This window comes from Desmodus rotundus, chromosome 8 (assembly GCF_022682495.2).
Source record: "Desmodus rotundus isolate HL8 chromosome 8, HLdesRot8A.1, whole genome shotgun sequence".
Lineage (NCBI taxonomy): Eukaryota > Metazoa > Chordata > Mammalia > Chiroptera > Phyllostomidae > Desmodus > Desmodus rotundus.
This window is the reverse complement of record NC_071394.1, coordinates 54,883,384-54,903,033: the sequence shown is the minus strand read 5'-3', so window position 1 is coordinate 54,903,033 and position 19,650 is coordinate 54,883,384. Positions and strand designations below refer to the sequence as shown.

The 19,650-nt window shown below is 40.1% G+C and overlaps 1 protein-coding gene across 1 annotated transcript in view; it reads left to right on the top strand.

Annotated features, from left to right (window-relative positions):
- Positions 1 to 17,462: 17,462 nt before the first annotated feature.
- Positions 17,463 to 19,650, top strand: part of UBE2W (ubiquitin conjugating enzyme E2 W) — a 53,077-nt gene continuing 50,889 nt past the window's right edge. The window contains exon 1 of the mRNA XM_024578233.2: positions 17,463 to 17,565. Within this exon, the coding sequence (XP_024434001.2) occupies positions 17,464 to 17,565 (102 nt within the window). The 5' untranslated portion in view covers position 17,463. The remainder of the gene's footprint in view (positions 17,566 to 19,650) is intronic.

The following is a 19,650-nucleotide window of genomic DNA, read 5'->3' as shown; positions in this document are numbered from 1 at the left end:
ATAGAGGAAATTTCACACAAATTAACAAAGCCTCTTATTAGCAGTGCTGAAACTGAGCTTCTGATTGGATATATCTAAGTTTGATAAAACAATCTGGAAATCAATAGATGCCATTGATTTTATATATGTGGTATTTTATTTGCAACATGTAAATGTGGTTTAATTTCAAGTCAGTTATATTTATGCTAAAGTTTCATATTCCTATTGGGCTAAAGTTTTAAATATTATACCTAGTGGTATTTATTTATAACCTAGAGGGTTATATAAATATTTCCTTGCCCAGAAACATTTTGGTGTATTAGAGTACCAGCTGGGAGTTAGAAAGTCTGAAGTCTTGCGCTAGTTAGCCATGGGATCTTGAACAAGTCACTGGGCCTTAATATCACATGTAGAAAATTAGGAAATTGCACATCTATAGGGTGATATTTACCACTTCTTTTTTTGAGCAAACAAGATTATGTTTATGGATGCTGCTTAAATCCAAGATTACAACCTTACACATGATAGAGTGGAAGAATTATAAATAAGAGAAAATGGCTTTCTTGCTGCACCTCTTAAATAAGTCTATAAATTTCACTTTTTGCTGCTTTTGATTAAGCATTAAATAATACACATCAGTACTAAATATATTAGCGAGATTAATTTAGGACACTTTTAGTTTCCCATTGCCTCCCATATAAAGAAAATTCAATTTTAGCTTTGGTTATCAATAATTGTTGATACAAAGGGAAATTTATGTGCTGTTTTCATACCAGTATATACAATGCCAAGTCAACCCAAAACACATTTTTCATTCATACTCTTAATTTAGTTAACCTATCCTGAATGAGGTACATACGTGATTTCTTTGTCCTTTTCATGTATCTCCGGCTGAAAACAAGACTTTTTTAATTTATAAATTTTGTGTTTGTTATTTGTTTTATGAGACACAGGTGCATCAGAATTAGATTTGCTCCTCTTTGTAGTACTAGATGCTTACCGTTATTTTTAATAGAAAATGTTTTATTACATTTACCTAGGTAGATATTTATGTGCTGACCTTTATTTGTGATTACATCTATTGCTTCATTAACTTAGAGAAGCAGGTATAAGATGATAGCTTAGGATAAGAAAAATTTAAATTTCATGACTTAATTCAACCAGAATTGTGTAAAATCTTAATCAGAGCCTTCTTTTACATCATGAAATAAGGCTTGTGATTAATTCTGCCTGTGCATAACAACTGGTCTAGCTCTGCTGTTAGAATTTTTTTAATACGTTAGTAGGATCTTAACTCTAGATATATTAAATTTTGGTGCACGCTTACCAAATATATTTTACTTTTGAGTTAATGTACTGTCACTTCTATCTAAGAAAACTTTGATTCTGTATCACAAGTAAATTTCCAGTTGGAAAGTAAATTTTCTTCTGATCATCAAAGACAATTTTTGTCTCTATAATTTCAACTATTTTTGCAATTGCATATTTCGTTTCTTACAGCTACCATTTAAATCAACCAGTATATTTTGGTTTTTTGTTTAAATGGGGATCCAACACAAAACATGAATAGTCCAAGGTTGCAAGTTAATTGTGGTGAAGTTACAGATTTAGATTGTAGTTCAAATTAGAGAAGACATGGTGCCTAGATTCTGGAGACAACCTGCATGAATGCTACATCCAGAGGAAAAAGTCTTGTTAGAGTATTCAGAGAAACAATATACAGAATATTAAAATGATGGAATTGAGGTAGGGAGTTAATGCACAAGCTGTGCCTATAAAATAATGAGTGCTTTGAAAAATAATAAATTTCTACCCAGTGAACATCATCCTTTACTCAGTAGGGCTATTGTTTCTCAAAATGTTTGTGGAACTGGCTTTAGAGCTTAAAATGTTCTTTTGAATAGTGTCAGTAGGGGGAGATGATTTTCTTTAAATGTTTTTATTTAAAAACATGAGACAGTCAATAAATGTTTTTGATTTAAACCTGTTGAGTAAAGATAAGTAGCCAGGCTAGGTTTGAAAGAGGGTGTACTCATATAACTAAAGAAATTAGAGTAGTTTCTCAAGTAGCCAGTAACTTGGCTCAGGTAACATGGCCTGACAGAACACCAATTTTAAGAAAGTAGCTGCGTTAAAGTTGGACCTTTTGCCTTGCTCTTGTGTCTCAGTAGTAGACTGAGTGCCAGCTTGTGAACCAAAATATTGCCAGTTCGATTCCAAGGCAGGGCACATGCCTGGGTGGTGGGCCATGTCCCCAGTAGAGGGTGCATGAGAAGCAACCCGCACATTGATGTTTCTCTCCCTCCCTCCCTCACAAAATAATTTTTTTTTAAGTTGGGTCTTTTATGACTTTATTATAGCCATTCCACCAGTCAATGTAACTTCATGGCCTCTGCTCTTTAGGAATAGGTTTCCACTGAAGAATGCCTTGAGTATTTAAGGAGGAGGTGTCTTAGCTTCCCAGGGGCCTTCCAGCTCCATTTTAGATTGCTCTCTTGTCAATACCAACTCCATGTTTTTTGGTTTTTCCTTCACATTTTTCCCTTTCTATTGAGATACTTCCCTAGAAAGCATTGATGATCAACCATTAGGAAGTACTGGTCTGTCACTGAGAAGCCATATTGATCCTTCATCTCCAGGATGGCTTAATTCCTGTATGTCACGTCCCACATAAGAGAGAGAGTGGTCTCCAGAGTGTACAACAGAAGAGCTTATGGCCACATTTGAGCAACAAGAAAGAGGCTTGTTGGAAGTAGAGCTAAATTATTCTCACATGGAAAGTTCTTTGGTAGAGGTGTTCTCAGATTTATTTGTTGTAACATCCCTAGGCATTGGGCTAATACAATGGTAGTGGCTATTAGTGATCATTCAATGCAGCTGGTAAGACACCTGATTAATGTAGCAAACAATATAATCATAAACTAATATACTGAGCTTGTAATACAGAATGAAGCCAGGTCCCTATACCTGTAGGCAGCCAGCTAAATAAGTCTCTACTCCCAATTTAGGGGCCTGTGTTCTGTCCAAAGATTGTAATGTTTTGTTTCAGAACCTCAAGCTGTTGTATCATTTCACCTATTTTGTTGACAGAAACAACGTTGCTCTCCCAATAGAGCACAAGTACCACCTTGCTGGGCTGATAACACATCTGAAGCCCAAAGGTTTTGTAGCGCTACCTCAGCTAGACAGTCAATCAAGAGCAGTGGCAGTAGTGTTCCATGAATGTCCTCCAAGAATAGATTTCTGATTGACTTCTGATTCACATATTTCATATCAAAGAAAGAAAGCTCTAGTGAAGGCATGCACAAAGCCTCGCTTATCTATTATGTGTTTTGGGGTGGAGGGGACTGAAAAGCCCATACTCGAAAGTCCCAATTCGGTTAGTTTTGGTCAAAGTTTATAGACAAAAGAGCCTATATTGGGTATATGTCACCTTTCTGGTGACAGCATAACCATACCACATCTGCCTCAAAATTTGGTTTGACAAGGTGACATATACTTGGGTCCCACTTAGGAAGAAATACCTGGTGCCCTCAAGCAAGAGCCTGTGATTAGGCCCTTTAACCCAAACCCTGAAGGCAGTATTAAGTCCTGTTGCTTAATACTAATAGTACTAAATCCTATTAAGTCCTCAGGCAGGGAGTCTATGTCCTCCAATTGTTTGATGATTGTCAGCACAGAAGACATTAAATCATGTTATTTATCATGAGTGATTAGAAGAGCACCTGAGATTCTGATATATTTGGGTCAGGATTGGAAACTTAATATGGGCTTGGTTCCAAGTTTTCAGGTTGGAATTCCTTAAGACATTTTGTTTTCCACCAAATACCAGGTTTTTGATCTAGTTTTCAAGCAGTATTTGAGAGGACGCTTGCTTTCCATGATTGAATGGTGTTATTCCCAGAATTTGCCCACATTAAAGGAGACATTGTAAGAAATATAGTTGCTTAAGGCCCATCAAGGTGTGAACTCATCTGAATTATATAAAAGTATAGTTATACATTTTTATAATCAGTATGAAACAGGTGGTCAAAGGGGAGACCAAGTGTAAGTGGTTGCTGAGTGTGATCGTGTATGACATGCCTGGTGTGGGGTCTTGGGAGAGATCTGAATCAGGTGCCATCTGATCTGATCCAGGAATGAGAATTCTAGTGGTGATCTTTGGTTCAGAGATTCTCAGTTTAAGAGCTCCAAAAGGGCCCTGACTGGGTAGCTCATTTGGTCAGTGTGTCCTGATAAGCCAAGGTTGCAGGTTTAATACCCAGTCAGGGCACATGAAAGAAGCAACTAGTGATAGCATAAATAAGTGGAACAACAATGTTTCTCCCTCTCTCATAATCAGTAAGTTAAGAAAAAATCTAGTAGGTTGAGATAACCACTCAGGTGTGGGTGTCCTTTTTAAATGAGAAAGATGAATCCATGAGTCAGTACCCTAATGTTTAGCAGCCCAAGGGTAGTAATAGCTCATATGGCCCTTTCTGTCCAGCAGGACATTTTTATGGAGATGGTATTTCCAACAGACAGTGTCCTGGGTGGAGATCACGGTGTAGAGACCTTTGTTTCCCAGGAGCTCATGTGGCATGATTGCTTTATGACAGAGTTAGTCTTAAGGGCCCTTAACAAGTTCTTAATAGTAAATCAGGATGGCTCCATTCAGCAGGGCAGGTATAAATTTCTAGATCTAATCTCATAGGTCTGCCAGTAATTTCAAATGGAGATAATCTGTGTTTGTGGCGGGGAGATCTTAGGTTGAGCAATAAATACCAAAGCAAGAGCCTTAGGCCAAAGCAGATAAACACTGGGAAGTTTTGTCAATTGAGTTTTAATTGCCCCATTAGTTCTACTAGACTGGAGGACTGGGCATGATAATGGAAATGTTGCAAAACTGGCCAGATCTTAGAAACAGATTGTATGGTTTGTCCTGTAAAATGAGTTGCCTAGTCACTCTGGAGCTGAGGGGATTCTCCAAGTGAGGAAGGTCTCTAGGAGTATTTTACTGACTGGAGGCTGTGACTCTGGAGCATGGGAATGCCTCCACCCAATGAGAAAACAGACAAACCATCACTAACACGTATTTGTATTCTTGGGAAGGGGGCAACTGAATGAAGTCCATTTGCCAGACCTACAGGTCCTAAAGTCAAGGCCTTTGAGGAATGACTGGGCTTTCTGCTTTGGGAAGATCTGGCATATTTGATGTACCTGGAAAGCTGTCTTTGGAGATGGCTTCCAGTAGTATTGTTTTCCCAATAAAACTATTTTGTCAGGGTACCAGTGAGTTAAGCCATGTTATGTACAATTGTATGCAGTCAGGGAAGAGCAGATGGTCATTTGGACCTACTCCTAAGTTTTTTTTGGTCGAATTTACAGCCCTGCTCCAACCCTTTGTATTTTGTCAAACAGCTCAGTGCTGTCCCTCCATAATGTTATCGTTTAAATCCCCAATTGCTTCGGGCAGTAGCACAGATCCTACCCTTGAGGGGCCTAGATTGTTTTAATGTAGCTAAATTCACAGCAGCATCAGCCAAATCATTACCTCTCCTGTCCTCTGGATTTGCCGTTGCATGTCCAGGAATTTTTATGTTTGCTAAATATCTAGGTAGGTGGATATCTTAAGAGTTTGAAAACATAAGAACATTTTAATCTTTTTGTCCAGAAATCAAGAATCATCTTTGTTTCCAGAGCATACCAAAGTCATGGGCAACAACAAAGGCATACTCCTGTCAGTATAAAATTTAGTCGCTTGACCTTTGGCCAAATTGCAAGCTCAGGGTAATGCATAGAGCTCTGCTTGTTGGGCAGAAGGTTCCTGAAACATTGGACTGGCCTCACTGGTTTCATTTATAGAGATAATTACATAGCCTGTCTGATATTGGTCTATTGCATCTTTTACAAAGAATGATCAGTAAATCAAACTAAGCATTACCAAGAGGTGTTTCCTGTAAATCACTTCAAGGAATTACTAGTCTGTTAGTGTCAGGCAGTCATGAAAGATTTCGTGGGAGAGAAGGAGTATCAGGGTTCAGAAGATTATAGTGAGCACTAGACATTAGATGAAGATAAAAGAACCTCATGGGAGGTTTGTCTGCTAGCAGAGAGGTCCTGAATCTGACGAGAGTTAGGTTAGGCTTCCACTTAATGAGGCACATCAAGAGTCAATGGAGAGCCCATTATCTTCTCTTACACATGCAATAGTAAATTGGCAATGGCTAATAGCTCTCATATGGGGAGGAAGACCTTTGGCCACTGGATCTAATTGTTGACTATAGTATCCTATGTATCTGTGTTGGCTTTCATGTCGTTGGGACAGCTAAGGCATTTCCATCTCTTTCAGGGGTAAAAAGGAAAAAGGGCAATTGACAATTACGATGTCCAGGTGAAGGTGGGACCCTAACATCCTGCTAAATAGAAGCTAAAAGAGTCTTCCCTGCCTCCTGATTACCAGGGCATGGAACACGACCATGGAGCCCACCACATTCTTCCAGTACTTCTGGAAGAAGAATTGCCTCTTCTTTTCTACCTAGGCAGTTCTAGTTGATTTCAATTGCTTTCAGTTAAGAACTATGACTCGAAGAATTGATATTCAACGTACAGTGCAGGCAACAAACCCTTGGGAAAATGGGGGAATCTGACTTTGATCACTTTGTCTAGCTATGGCAGTTCCATAGTATTCATAAACAGCAATGTGAAAGCCAAGAGTTCAAAAGGGATAAATAGCTGTTCAAGTTATCTTTTGCCCATTGAGGGCAGGGCTTTGGATGCTTACAATGCATGAAGAACTAACTGAATTTGTAGCCAGAGAAGTGGCTTGGTTGCTTTTGAAGGTACTGGACAGCTTAAAGAAAGAGAAAAACTTCAAATCCTATTTCCTTTCAGTGCACAGTTAGAATTCTAGGAAGTTTTTAGGACTGTACTCTTCAGACACAGCTTTCTAACAATTGTGAAACCAAACTTGAAGATGGATCCAGTGGGTTGCTGAAGTAAACTGTCAGTTGACTTGGCAGCTGGTGGTTACACATCTACCATGGGAAATTTAGAGTAGTGATTGAGAAATGACTGGGAACCCAAAAAAAGTACACAGGGATCATAATCAACCCCTCATCACCCTCCTCAACAGCTAAATCGATCTTCCGTCACATAGATGTAAAGAAGCAGGAACTGTCATACCTGGAGATATCCTAGGAAAGCATGGCAAGAAGGGACACCAAGCTTTGTTCCCTGATCTTAGTGGGGACATTTCCAGTTTCTCACAGTTAAGCATGATGTTGGCTATAGGTTTTTTAAGGATAATTTTTATCAAGTTGAGGAAGTTCCCCTATATTCCTAGTTTACTGAGAACTTTGTTCATGGATGGGTGTTGGATCTTGTCATATGCTTTTTCTGTATCTATTGATATGGTCATGTTATTTTCCTTTTTAGTCTATCAATATGATGGATTACATTAATTGATTTTGAATGCTGAAAACCCACAAGTACCTGATGCCCTGGCTGGTGTGGTTCTGTTGATTGGAGCGTCGTCCTGTAACTGAAAGGTCGGGGGTTCAATTCCTGGTCATGGCTGTGGTTTCGATCCCCAGTCTGGGCACATACAATCCCTAGTCCAGGTGCGTACGAGAGGCAACCAGTCAATGCTTCTCTCTTGCATTGATGTTTCTCTCCCTCCCTTTCTTTCTAAAAGCAATGAAAAAAAAAAAGAAAAGCCTTACATACCTGAGGGGTTTCCCACGTGATTATGGTGTATCTTTTTATATATTGTGAGATGAGATATGCTAACCTTTTGTTGAGGATTTTTGCATTTACATTCATGAAATATAGTGGTCTGTAGTTTTCTTGTAATGTCTTTGGTTTTTATATTACAGTAATGCTGGCTTCATAGCATGAGTTTGGAAGTAGTCTCTCTGCTTCTACCTTCTTGAAAAAAATACAGGGAATTGGTATAATTTCTTCCTTAAATGCTTGGTATAATTTACCAGTGAACCTATCAAGGCCTGGTACTTTCTGTTTTGGAAGGTTATTAATTATTGATTCAATTTCCTTAATAGATATAGGCCTATTTACATGTCTACTCTTATATGAGTTCAGTAGTTTTGTTTTTCAAGAAATTGGTCCATTTAATCTTGGTTATTAAACTTGTGAGCATAGAGTTGTTGTCATAACATCCCTTTATCCTTTCAATGTACATGGGATTTGTAGTGATGTCCCCTTTCATTTCTGATATTAGTAATTTTTGTCTTCTCTTTGTCTTTTTTTAAGATATTATTTATTTATTTTTATAGAGAGGGGAAGGGAAGGAGAAAGAGAGGGAGAGAAACATCAGTGTGTGGTTGTCTCTTGCATGCCCCATGCTGGGGACCTGGCCTGCAACCCAGGCATGTACCCTGACTAGGAATCCAACCCATGACCCTTTGGTTCACAGTCTGGCACTCAATCCACTCAGCCACCTAAGCCAGGGCTCTCTGTCTTTTTTTTTCTTTTTCTTTAGGTAGCCATTTATTGAAGAAACTCCATCAATGCCTTCCTTCTTCAAACTTCTATCTCCCTCTCTGTTGTTTGTCCTGTACAATTTCCTATCTGACTTTAGCTATTGCAGCCTCATGATGTGGTTTAACAAGTTCTCTATTTTGCACCTCTCTCACCCTTATTCCCTGTAAAGTGATATGAGATGCAGTCTTGATTAGACTTTTTTGGCTAGAGTACTTCATGTTCCCTCCTGTTGTACCATCTTCAGGAGGCACGTATCTGGTTGCCCCACTTTTACTGATACTAAAATGGATCAGTTGGTTCAGGTGTGTAAGCATGATCCATCCATTATAAAGTTCTCCCTCAGCTTTTAATCTAATCATTTTAACACCCATTAATGATTGATGTCAGGCTCCATTATTTCATTGTTGAATAATCATCGTTATTTCTTTATAGCTTCCATGTGCAATAGCTGAAATTCTTCTATAAAGAACTCTCCTTTATCAACCATTTGGTTACCTTGAAATACAGTGTATATAGGAAAGGTAGAAAAAGGTTAATGTTTCCCTTTTTCCCTCAATGAGTTGGTGACCCAGCAAAGTCCAAAGGTGACCGATGTGGTTTTTTCTTAGCATCATAATGAATTTATGACATAATATGGTTGTGCATGTGTGTACATAGATATATATACATTTCCATTTATATAATTATGTGCTTCACCTTATCACCGCCCTTACTCATTTTGTTGCTCAAACCATCTTATCCTTGGCCAGAAGAGCCTCTTTAAAGTTGGCTTCTCTAATAATTTAAAATTTTTTGTTGTTTTCATTGCATTTGACAAAGCCAATTAAGCAAAAGAATCCAGCAACAGGATGAAATTTAATATTTACCTCGGGGTTTCTCTTAAGTTTCCATTTAAATAACCCTAAGTGTACACTTGAATATCAAGAAGTCTGAAGAACATTTTATTTTAAATAACTCACTAAAGAGTAAAGTTCATGCTCTAGGACAATGTACTGTGCTTATCCTGTGGTTTCATATATCCTGCTATAAGGTAGGATTCTGTTCCCCGCAGTTCAGTACTATGTTTTAAGAAGCTATTAGGAGACTTCGTCAACATCAAACCAAATATATATGATCCACACAGCCTTCCTTCTTCAAACTTCTATCTCCCTCTCTGTTGACTCCCCTTTCGTGTATGAAAATATTCAAATTTCTTTCTGAAAACAAAATTTCCCCCTACCTTTGACTTTACATTTATCTCTAGTATAACCTAATCTCTTTTTCTTCTCAGCTAAGTGTCTTGATGTCTCTATATCTTCACTTACCAGTTCACTCCACGATTCAAAAAGTAATCTGATGCAGATCACTAATGTACTCCACATCAGTTTTTTGGATTTTTTAAAAAAAATCCTCTTAGATGAATTTACATTACTGATAATTTACACCCTCCTCTACTCTCTTTTGGCTTCTAGGCTACTCCTCTCTTAAATGTTGGTGTTCCTCTAGCCTCTGACCTCAGGATCATGTTCTTCTTTCTCCTCAAACTCTCTGTTGGGGTGATCTCTTTATTTTCATGCTTTCAAATATTATCATTTTACTGAATGAGTTGGACTCCTTGTCAGGCTGTCTCCCACTGTCCTTTCAAACCTGCTCATAGGCTTTCTTTGCCCTGAATGTATCTCACGATGGTACCAGAACTTCTCCAGCCTCTCTGTCATGAGGACAGTCTTTTATTAGTCATTAAATATTTCAGGCCATCTAATGTTAAAATCCCAAGCTACACTTAAATGAAAGTTTCTCCCTACCCTCTGTAACTTAAGGCCTGTGATGCAGAATTGCCTGTTAAATATAAACCCTTCAGATGTAGCAGTGGACTTCTGTAGTTTTTGTTTCTCTGGGATCTCTCCGCTTTCCTCATTCTAGTATAAACAGCCTCTTAATGATGGGTGCTCTCATTACATGTGATTTGAGTGGGGCTAACCCCACACCCATCCATGCTGCAAGAGACAGCCCAGGCCCTACCAATCAGTGATGAAAGCGGTGAGGTACCCTACCAATCAGAGTACCTCACTGCTTTCGTCACTGATTGGTTGAGAGATGAAGCTGATTAAAGCTTAGCCAATCAGAACTCCCTGATCTTTGCTGCTAGAACTATCAACTGAGGTTATTGAGCTGGATACAAGTTGGATCGATGACAGTCTGGGGATGAGAGGCCACACTGTTCACCAAAGAGACTGATAGAAAAAAAAAGCCCTTGCCCCAGCTCATAGCTCAATGGATTGAACATGGGCTGCGAACCAAAGGGTCGCCAGTTCAATTCCCAGTCAGGGCACATGCCTGGGTTGCAGGCCAGGCCCTCAGTAGGGGGCACTCGAGAGGCAACCACACATTGATGTTTCTCTCTCTTTCTCCCTCTCTTCCCCTCTCTCTAAAAATGAATAAAATCTTAAAAAAAAAAAAAAAAAGCCCTCCATGTCAGTTGAGCCTCTATTTCCAGGATCTCTGAGTGAATGCATTTGAGATTTTATAACTTCCACTAGAAAAAGGTATGACAGATGTCCTATAGGAAGTTTAAAATCCTCAAACATAACCAAAATGGAATTATGTTTTCCCACCTTTACTTTCATTCCTTTTATTTCTAAGAACTGTAGTTTTGAATCAGAAACCTGGCACTCAACTCTTTCCTTGCCCCCTACATACTAATCTCAGTCCTGTGTTCGTTCCCCTTCCTAAATATCCCTAAAGTCCTTAATTTCCTTCCTCTACATCCCCTAGTCCAAGCCCTCATCCTCTGTCAGACCCTCACAATAGCCTACTCCTCTATTATTGTCTGATCTTACCTGATCAAATGTTTGGCCACCAGAGCAGTCATTCCAAAATACAAATCTGGCCTCATCATTTCCAATTTGACAATACCTCAAACTTGCCAAATGCTTTCTAAGATAAAGTCCAACCTCCTCCTCAGCCAACAAACCTTTCATGACCAGTTTCTTGCTTGCCTCTTGTCCCTTACCTCCTTCTGTTTTCATTGGGCAATAGCAAACTGTCATCCCCTGTAGACACCAATGGCACGGGTCATGCTCCCTCCCCCTTGAACACCTCTCTTCTACCCGTTGTCACCTCTGCTCAGGCCTTGTCTCATCTGGGAAGCTGTCTTCAGCTCCTAGGCAAGACTATGTGAGCCTTACCTATGATCCCATTATACCCAGTAAATAGCTATTTCCATATTCTATCAAAATCCTTTCCTCTGTTTTCCTGATTATAATAGCAATGTGAATATGGAAACTGTATCACTCATCTTTATATCTCCAGTGCCTGGCATTCAACATATGCTTTTTGGTCAGAATCGCCATATTTTTTTTTTATTTTGTCAAACTGTGTGAAAATTCACCAATTACATATATTTGGGGGCATCAGATATTCTTGGTGAAATATGAAACCTACCTTGCCTATTTAAGTTCATAGTTTAAAATGAATCCATATGATTAGTTACTTTTATTTTAAAACCTGATTAATATGGGTCATTAAGAGAATGGAAGGACAGTGCTGTACACTTGTTAAAGAATTCAGGCCGCAGAGTCGTGGAGTTAGCATTTCTCAGGTAGAGTCCTGACAGTGCTATGCATAATAAGCTGGGTGACTTGGCAAATTACCTAGCCTCTCTAAGCCTCTTTCCTTACCTGGAGAATGGGGATTGGTTTATGTACCTCATAGTGCTGTTTTACAGTCTAAATAATACAGGAAATACAAGTGCCTCTCACGGTGCCTATGTGGCATATGTAAATATTCAGTCCAAGGTAGCTGTTATCATCATTGTCACTAATAAGGGCTGGTCTGGGAGGATGCCGCATGTGTGCAAGGACATTGGGTGGGGTGGGGAGAAGCAACATCCCACCCTTGAAAAGTTTCTCTCTGGCAGGCTCAATTCCAAGAGTGTCTGCCCAGACTCCTCTGAGTTCACAGTGGTATGAAATTTGGGGTATTCTCAGTCACTGCCATATATCTCTAGCCAGCTTGTCATCTGCCCAATGGAGAGAGAACAGAGTAATGTAGAAGAAAAACCAGGTATCGCCTCTCATGCATGTGGTGCTATGAGTTCGTGGAGTTCCTTCACATCATCATCTCATCAAAGCTCCACCACAAACCGCATGTGAACATTTTTACCCCCATTTTACAGAGGATGAAACGAAGGTCCAGAGATGTTTAAGTGACCAACTCCAGGTCACAGAACTAAGAGAAGCTGAGTTACAATTCAAAGCTATGCCTTTTGATTACAAATCTAGTGCCTTTTCTAATACATATTAAGCAAGATCAGGCAAAAATGCTCACAAAAAGGGGATGGGAAAGCTAGGTAGCAGATAAGGTCATAAGGTGAGAAAGAGCTGTCTGGCAGGAACAAAAATTACTAGGGCTGCCGCCCTGCTAAGCACCAGATAACTGTGCTTGGCAATGAAGGCCTGATGAGCAGATGAAAGAGAATAGGAATTGTGATGACACAATTATGGAATTTTTTAACAAGGAAAATAATCTGGAAAGCTTTGAAGAAATGCAGATCCAGGGAGATAACTGACCATACTGTTTTCTCATACCATTAATGGGAGAGCCCGTCTGAGGGCCACTGGGGCCTTACTGGTATGGCTGTGTTAAATATTGCAATAACTTTCTTTTTTTTGAACATCTTTATTATGGTATAATTTATATACCATAAAGTTCACCCCTAATAATGGCTCAATAATTCTGAGTAAATTTATACAGTTGGACAACTATCACCATAATCTACCTTTGGAACATTTCTGTCACCCCCAGAAGAAAACACTAAAATAACTTCTATAGAGATTAGTAAATAGCCAATGCCCTCAAACCATCCCTCACCCGCCCCCGCCCTGCACAAAGAATCTCCCTTCAATGGCTTCTGAATTCCCACAGAGTTCACCATGAGCTAATTACAGATACCTGGGCCCACCAGGCAGGGAGCATCAAAGCCTCTGCTCCCAGCACTGAGCAGCTTCTGTTCTGCATGGTTAGGTCCTCTGCCACATCTGTGCCATATCTGTTCTTAAATAAGTTTAGTATCACCCTGGGAAGGATCAATTTAAGCGCTCAAATCTTCTGGTTCCCAATCTAGAGCTTTCCATACAGCACCCTGCTTTTCAGGAAGACTGGAAAATAAACAAATGCAAAGAAAAGAAGTGCTATGAAACTATGTGTAAAAGATAGGTCTTGAAGGGCAAGAGATTGAGCTGATCTCCATTGTTACCCCTTCAGTAAAGGTGTACTTATCTTGAGGTTTACATACCTCTGCAATGGATGGATTTGTGAGGGTCAGGTAACTTGCTGAAATACAAAATTTCATAAGTATGTATATCCATGGCTTTTGTTTGATTTTTAAAGGGGTCTAAGGCCAAAAAGAAAAAAGGAAGGAAGGGGGGGCAGGGAGGGAGAGGGAGAAAGAGAGAGAGAGAAAGAAAAGGAATAAAAAGGATAACTTGCTAAGAACATGTTTGGTAAGAAGTCTAAGGGAGAAGCAAGCAGGTAATATATTGAAAGATTACAGACCTGGATAAAATAATTCTTGCTAGAGATAAAGTTCTGATTCACAATTCTGTTGACAAACCACTTATGTGTATAAATCTACTATTTTTGACCTATAAAATAAGTCGTACAGGTAGGTCACACATATGAACCATTTGTTACTATGTTAATTTGTCCTTTGTGGATTCACATAAAATGACTAGTTCCAGTTCAAAATTAATAAAAATGATAGACTTTTGTAGATATGCTTTTCTTAAAGTATTACTCTAACTTGTGAATTTGAAGTTTCTGCTACTTTATGAAATCCCATCTATAGCTCAATTGGATTACATTAGCATTTTTAATTGTTAACTAAACCCCCAAGTATGTCTACATAAATTACAATAAAGCTAAATTCATTCCTTACTATATTTATAAAAGTGATTTTTTACCTCATATAGTGTATCATTCCCATTGCATTTTATCTTAAGACTTTTTAAAATGGTATTTTAGACACATCATTTAAAATTTTTATTCTGTAAGTGCATGGAATTTGAAATCTGGAAGAAACCTTGAAGATTACACAGTCTGAGTTGCTCATTCGATTGATAATAAACCCTGAAAGATTACAAGCCTTGTCCCAGCTTGCTAATGACAGAGCTAGGACAAGAATACAAGCCTTGGATTCCTAGCTTGGTGCCTTTTCCAACACCCAATAAATAAGTTATTGGCGGCTGACTTGCCTTAATTTCTCTGATGAGATCAGGCATTAGGAGACTAATAACAGAGCACTCTGTGGAGTCACAGTCTCAAGCAAGGAAGGACTCATCAGTGCTGCCTCTCCTTGCTCCCACCAGCATATTACCATTGGACTGCTCTTAACTCTCCGGGCTAGTGAATTACTAAAACTCAAGGTTTCCTAAATCAATATTGCAGCATTTGACCAGTGGATCCCCTTTGTCGGTCCTTCAGGTTACTAGGCTATTTGGTTTCCCATAGTTCCTTCCCTTCTCTGCCAGAAGGTCCAGCTGCTTCTAGTCCTGTGACATGCTCTGCCTTTTTCTTGGAAGGGAAGACCTCGGGCACATGGACAGCTTGTGTCTATCCTGTTTTGTTTCTGTTTTTCCTTTCATGGAAGTGAGATAGGAATGTCTTCCTTGAACCCAATGGTCCTTTCTCATTGCTGTAGATATTAAAAAATGAATATCATTTTTAAATGCAACAAAAATTATTTCTCTATATTATCTAATATGCATGTTATATTTAAATTTCTCCAGTTGTCTCAAAATTTTGTTTTTATATTAGAGTGTTGGAATCAGGATCCAAACAAGTTTAACGTTTGTTTAATATATCTCTTATCTTTTTTTTTTTTTTTTGCAACTTATGCTATTAAAAAGATTCAGGGTATGGGAAACTTTAAATTTACTCTTGCTGAATTGTTTATAAAGTGATTGTACCAATTCTACTCCCATAGAGTTTGAGAGCTCCACTTCCTCTCCCCACTTTGGGATTGTCAGGCATTTTACCTCTTTGCCTATCTGATAAGCTATATTCTGTAGAGAAATGTGAACCTAGTCCTCGAACCTTGTATAATAAAGTGTTTTAGATATAAAAATTTCATGTTCCCTTTAGATAATTATATGCCCCCACCCAATCTGAAAGTCTCTGTTTTAAGTCCAGGGAACATCAAGATCTGTTATATATGAAGAAACTAGTGAGGTAACTATAAACTATTTAATATTTCCTAGGAAAGATATGGCAGGTACTGACTTTTCCCTCCTATAAAGATCATTTTTAACACATATAAAACCCAAAGGACCAGATGTTGATTTTACTGAGGCATGTCAAGATTCCCATAACCCCTTATCAGTTTGTCATAGCAGGTTTTGGCTGTGATGATGTCATAATGCTTTGTGGGGTCATCTGATGTCACACCTTAGGGAGAATCACCTTTTAAACAATGTGAACCTTAGATGGTAAAACATGATCTTCTCGAGCAATTTTCTGAGATCATTGGGATAAAGATCTCCAGAAAAAATGAATCTGGAAAAGCTTTCTTCTTTCATTGGTATATATGGGTTTTATTCACAGTTGAAATGTTGACAACACACTGGGCTAACTAACACCTGATGTGCTTCTGGGTTATTCTCGGTTGTCTAGAGCCTCCAAACATTCCTCAAGGACATAGTGTTTTTGCACAACAATGAGAAAACCAGCCCATTTGTGGCAATTAGGGTGGGAGTCTGAGAGCAAAAAAAAAAAGAAAAAAAGTATGCCAATATAGTAACTTCCTCTCTGGTGATGAATATGTTTATTATTATACCATACAAGAATAAATACATTTTAAAGATCTTTTCCACTTTGAACATATTTTACATTAGGGAATTTCCCAAAGAACATAATATATCTTAAGAGTGGAAAGGATGAAGTCCTGCATCGCTCTTGTATTTGTCTTATAGAAATTTCTAAATACCTCAAAGTTAATAAAGTGACATTCTAAGCTTTCATTTTGGTAAAGTAAAAGCCTTCAACTCAATATATCAGCCACTTTAATTTTTTAGAGATAGAATGTGAGGTACAAGCCTTTGGCTTCCATTTTCCTCTTATAAACCAACAACATTTTCAGTTCTGGAATAGTTTTTTAAAACGTGGCTTCTGATAAATTTTGGCAGAACTGGTGCATCCGCAGAAAAATTTCCGTATGCTCAGCTTTCCCTACTGAAATACATCCACAGGTATAATGACCACATAATTGTCCACCATGAAACAGGTTGAAAAGAAGTCTTGATGTGATAAAAGATATGTGTATATTATAACGTGACACTGATACACTTTTTAAAAGAAATTCATGTCTAGGGTCAACTGTCTAATCTGTCAATGCTGTAACAACCTTAACTATTACTAATACACGTGAAGTTTTTAAACTGAAGGGCTGGGGTGAAAGGACGTAAATAGCATACAGAACAAAACCAACCACACACACACACTTTCTCTTCCCTTCTGCGCAAGTTTCAGCTCTACAAAATCTACCCTTGCCCTTAAAGCAAAGTGCTGTTCTGCTTTCAGTTCTCATCCTGTTGCCTTCCAAGATCGAAAAGACCCAAAACCAGCCCCTCGGAAAGTTTTATACGGCCCCAAAGTGGGCACAGTAGTGGGGAAAGACATCCCACAGGGAAAATCTGTAAACCATACACCTGTGGTTGGAAAAACAAAACGGAAAAAAAAAACCCACCGGTCCCACATCATCAGGCTCTAGAGGTATAGTCAGGAAAAAAGCAACCGACAAGGTCAGAACCAGAGCCGTATTCCTCAAAACAATCGAGACAGCTGGTGGGCTCGTCACGCTAGCTGGACAGCAGGATGGGACAGAAGAGACTGACAACACGGTTTACCGCACCCCGCCCCGCCCCGCCCCGCCCCGCCCCGCGGGCATAGCGCGCCAGCCAATCCCTTCTCGCCATTCCCTTCCATCGGCGGCCCCACCCCGCCGGCGGCCCCACCCCCGCGCCCGGGATGCTGGGCCTCCGCGGCTTGACGCTAGCACGGCGGCTCCGCCCCCTGCGTCTCAGGCCTCGCCGGCCTTTGGGGGATGGTTCCATCATGGCGTCAATGCAGGTGAGAGGAGTTTGCAGCATCTGGGCGGGCTAGGGAGCCTCCGAGAGGATGCGAGCGTTCCGTCGGGGGCGGTGTCTGGGACTCCAGGGCACCGGGCGGGCTCAGGAGCGGCCTTGGCGGCCAGTGCTTCCCTAGTCTTTTGGGGCTGGGGAGGCGTGAGGCGACGAAAAGAAGGGCGGGGGGGTGCGGATTCGGTCGGGCGAAGCGGACACCAGCCGGCCGGGGAGTTGGGGGATAAAGAATGCGAAAGGGAGGAAAGGGCGAAGTTTGGCGTTGGCTCGGCGGCAGTCGTCTCGGAGTCATTTCCCGCTCGCACAGTCGGCCGCTTCTGGCTTGCCTGCTGCCCCAAGGATGCCTTTTACCCCCCCGCGGTCCCCGGTCCGGCGGAAACGGCCGCTCTCGCCGTCTTCCCCAGGACAGGGACGGCTCCGACCGGGGCTGAAAGTGAGGGAGCTGCAAAGGCGTTCCCGCGGAGGGCGGCTGGCTGCAAGGGCGCTAGGCGGCCTATGCCAGGCCTCCCACGCCTGGCCTCCCTGACTGCGCGGCCCTCGGCTCTCCCTTTGCCTATTACTCCTTTGCTTGAGTACCTTCCTCTATCAGCCTCCACTCTCAGCGATCAGCAGCAGCCCGCCGCCTTTTCCCCGAAGCTGCCATTAAGACCATCAACATCACTTACCGCCTAATATTCGATGTCCCCGAGAGCCGAGCCACCGGGCCCCCTTAGACCTCCCAGGATAGCTGGGCTTCAATTTCTTTTTTCCCTATGGCGCCCCACCCTTGTAGTCGCGGCCAGGCTACAGCCCTTTGCCCTTCCTCTTCCCCTGATCGTTAGTGGAACCTTAGTTTGGTAGGAGGTGTCTGTTAACCCTGGTCACATCCACTTGACTTGAAAATGCGTGGTTTGCTGGCTTTCCAACTTAATACAACCTTTTTCCCCCCGAATCCAGGGAGGTGTTTTTTCTGGCAAAGATGGCAACCACAATTGCCGTTTTGTAGCGATTGACTCCGCATTATCTTATATAGCATGCGTTTAATTGACCGATGAAGACTACCTGTATCGAAACACATAGGAAGAGAAAAGGTAGAACTCTCGTTTCTGTCAGCTGAGCGCTTTTTAGAGTTTTAACAAGGACTCCTCAAATAAAGAGACCACGTTTTCTTTAAGGATTTTGTGCTTTTGTTTCTAGAATAATAAGCAAGTTTCCCTATTCCCCGTCTGGATTTTAATCTTCTCTAGGCCAGTACAGTGGTTTTCTTGGATCTCTTCATCATCTTCCTCTTTTTGGTTTACATTTAATTCTGTGCTTTTGTGTTGTACCCTTTCAACCTGTTTTTCATACAGTATTCTTTTTACCTTTGCTTGCCGTCTGGACTTTTCCTGCAGAAGGGAAAAAAAATGTATGTAACATTCTTAGCTGAGAAGATGTCATGAAATGATCCAGGGGAAAAACAAGAACGACTTCAGGAAACATACTTTACACTAATTTCCCCAGAGACGTTAGAGAAGTTCCCTCATTTGAGGCCCCAAAAGGAACTGGAACGCTAGTTGAACAGCAGCTGGGCTGTGTGACTAATTTAAGATGAGTTGTATTAAGATGAAAAGTGTTTGTTTTAAGGCTGAAAATTAAAATTAAAATAGACAGTACTTGTGATGATATTTCACAAGATAATTATGAGAATAATTAGCTGGTTAGATTTAGGCTTCAAATGTCCGAAAAAGACAGGTTTTGTTTTTAAGAGAAAAATGAGTCTGCACAGAACTTAATATTCATAATCATGAACTTTACATGGCGACTTAGGCAATGAAAAAAAAAATATTTGCCATTGTAATACTGAATTTTTCTGTGTCCCAAGTACTACCTTTGACTGTCTTATCACCCTTTATTCCTTTGTGTTTTCTGAGAGGAATGGAAAACTGATGTTCCCTATTTTAATTAAAACTAAATCTTTTCCTTTTTATCTGTAGTTTTTAAACATACAGATTTTCTGGTAATAGCTTGACTTATTTTAATATAGATAAATCAAGCTTTTTCAAACAGAACATGACTTTCTGTGTGGTTATTCTGTGTGTTTAGTGAACAAATT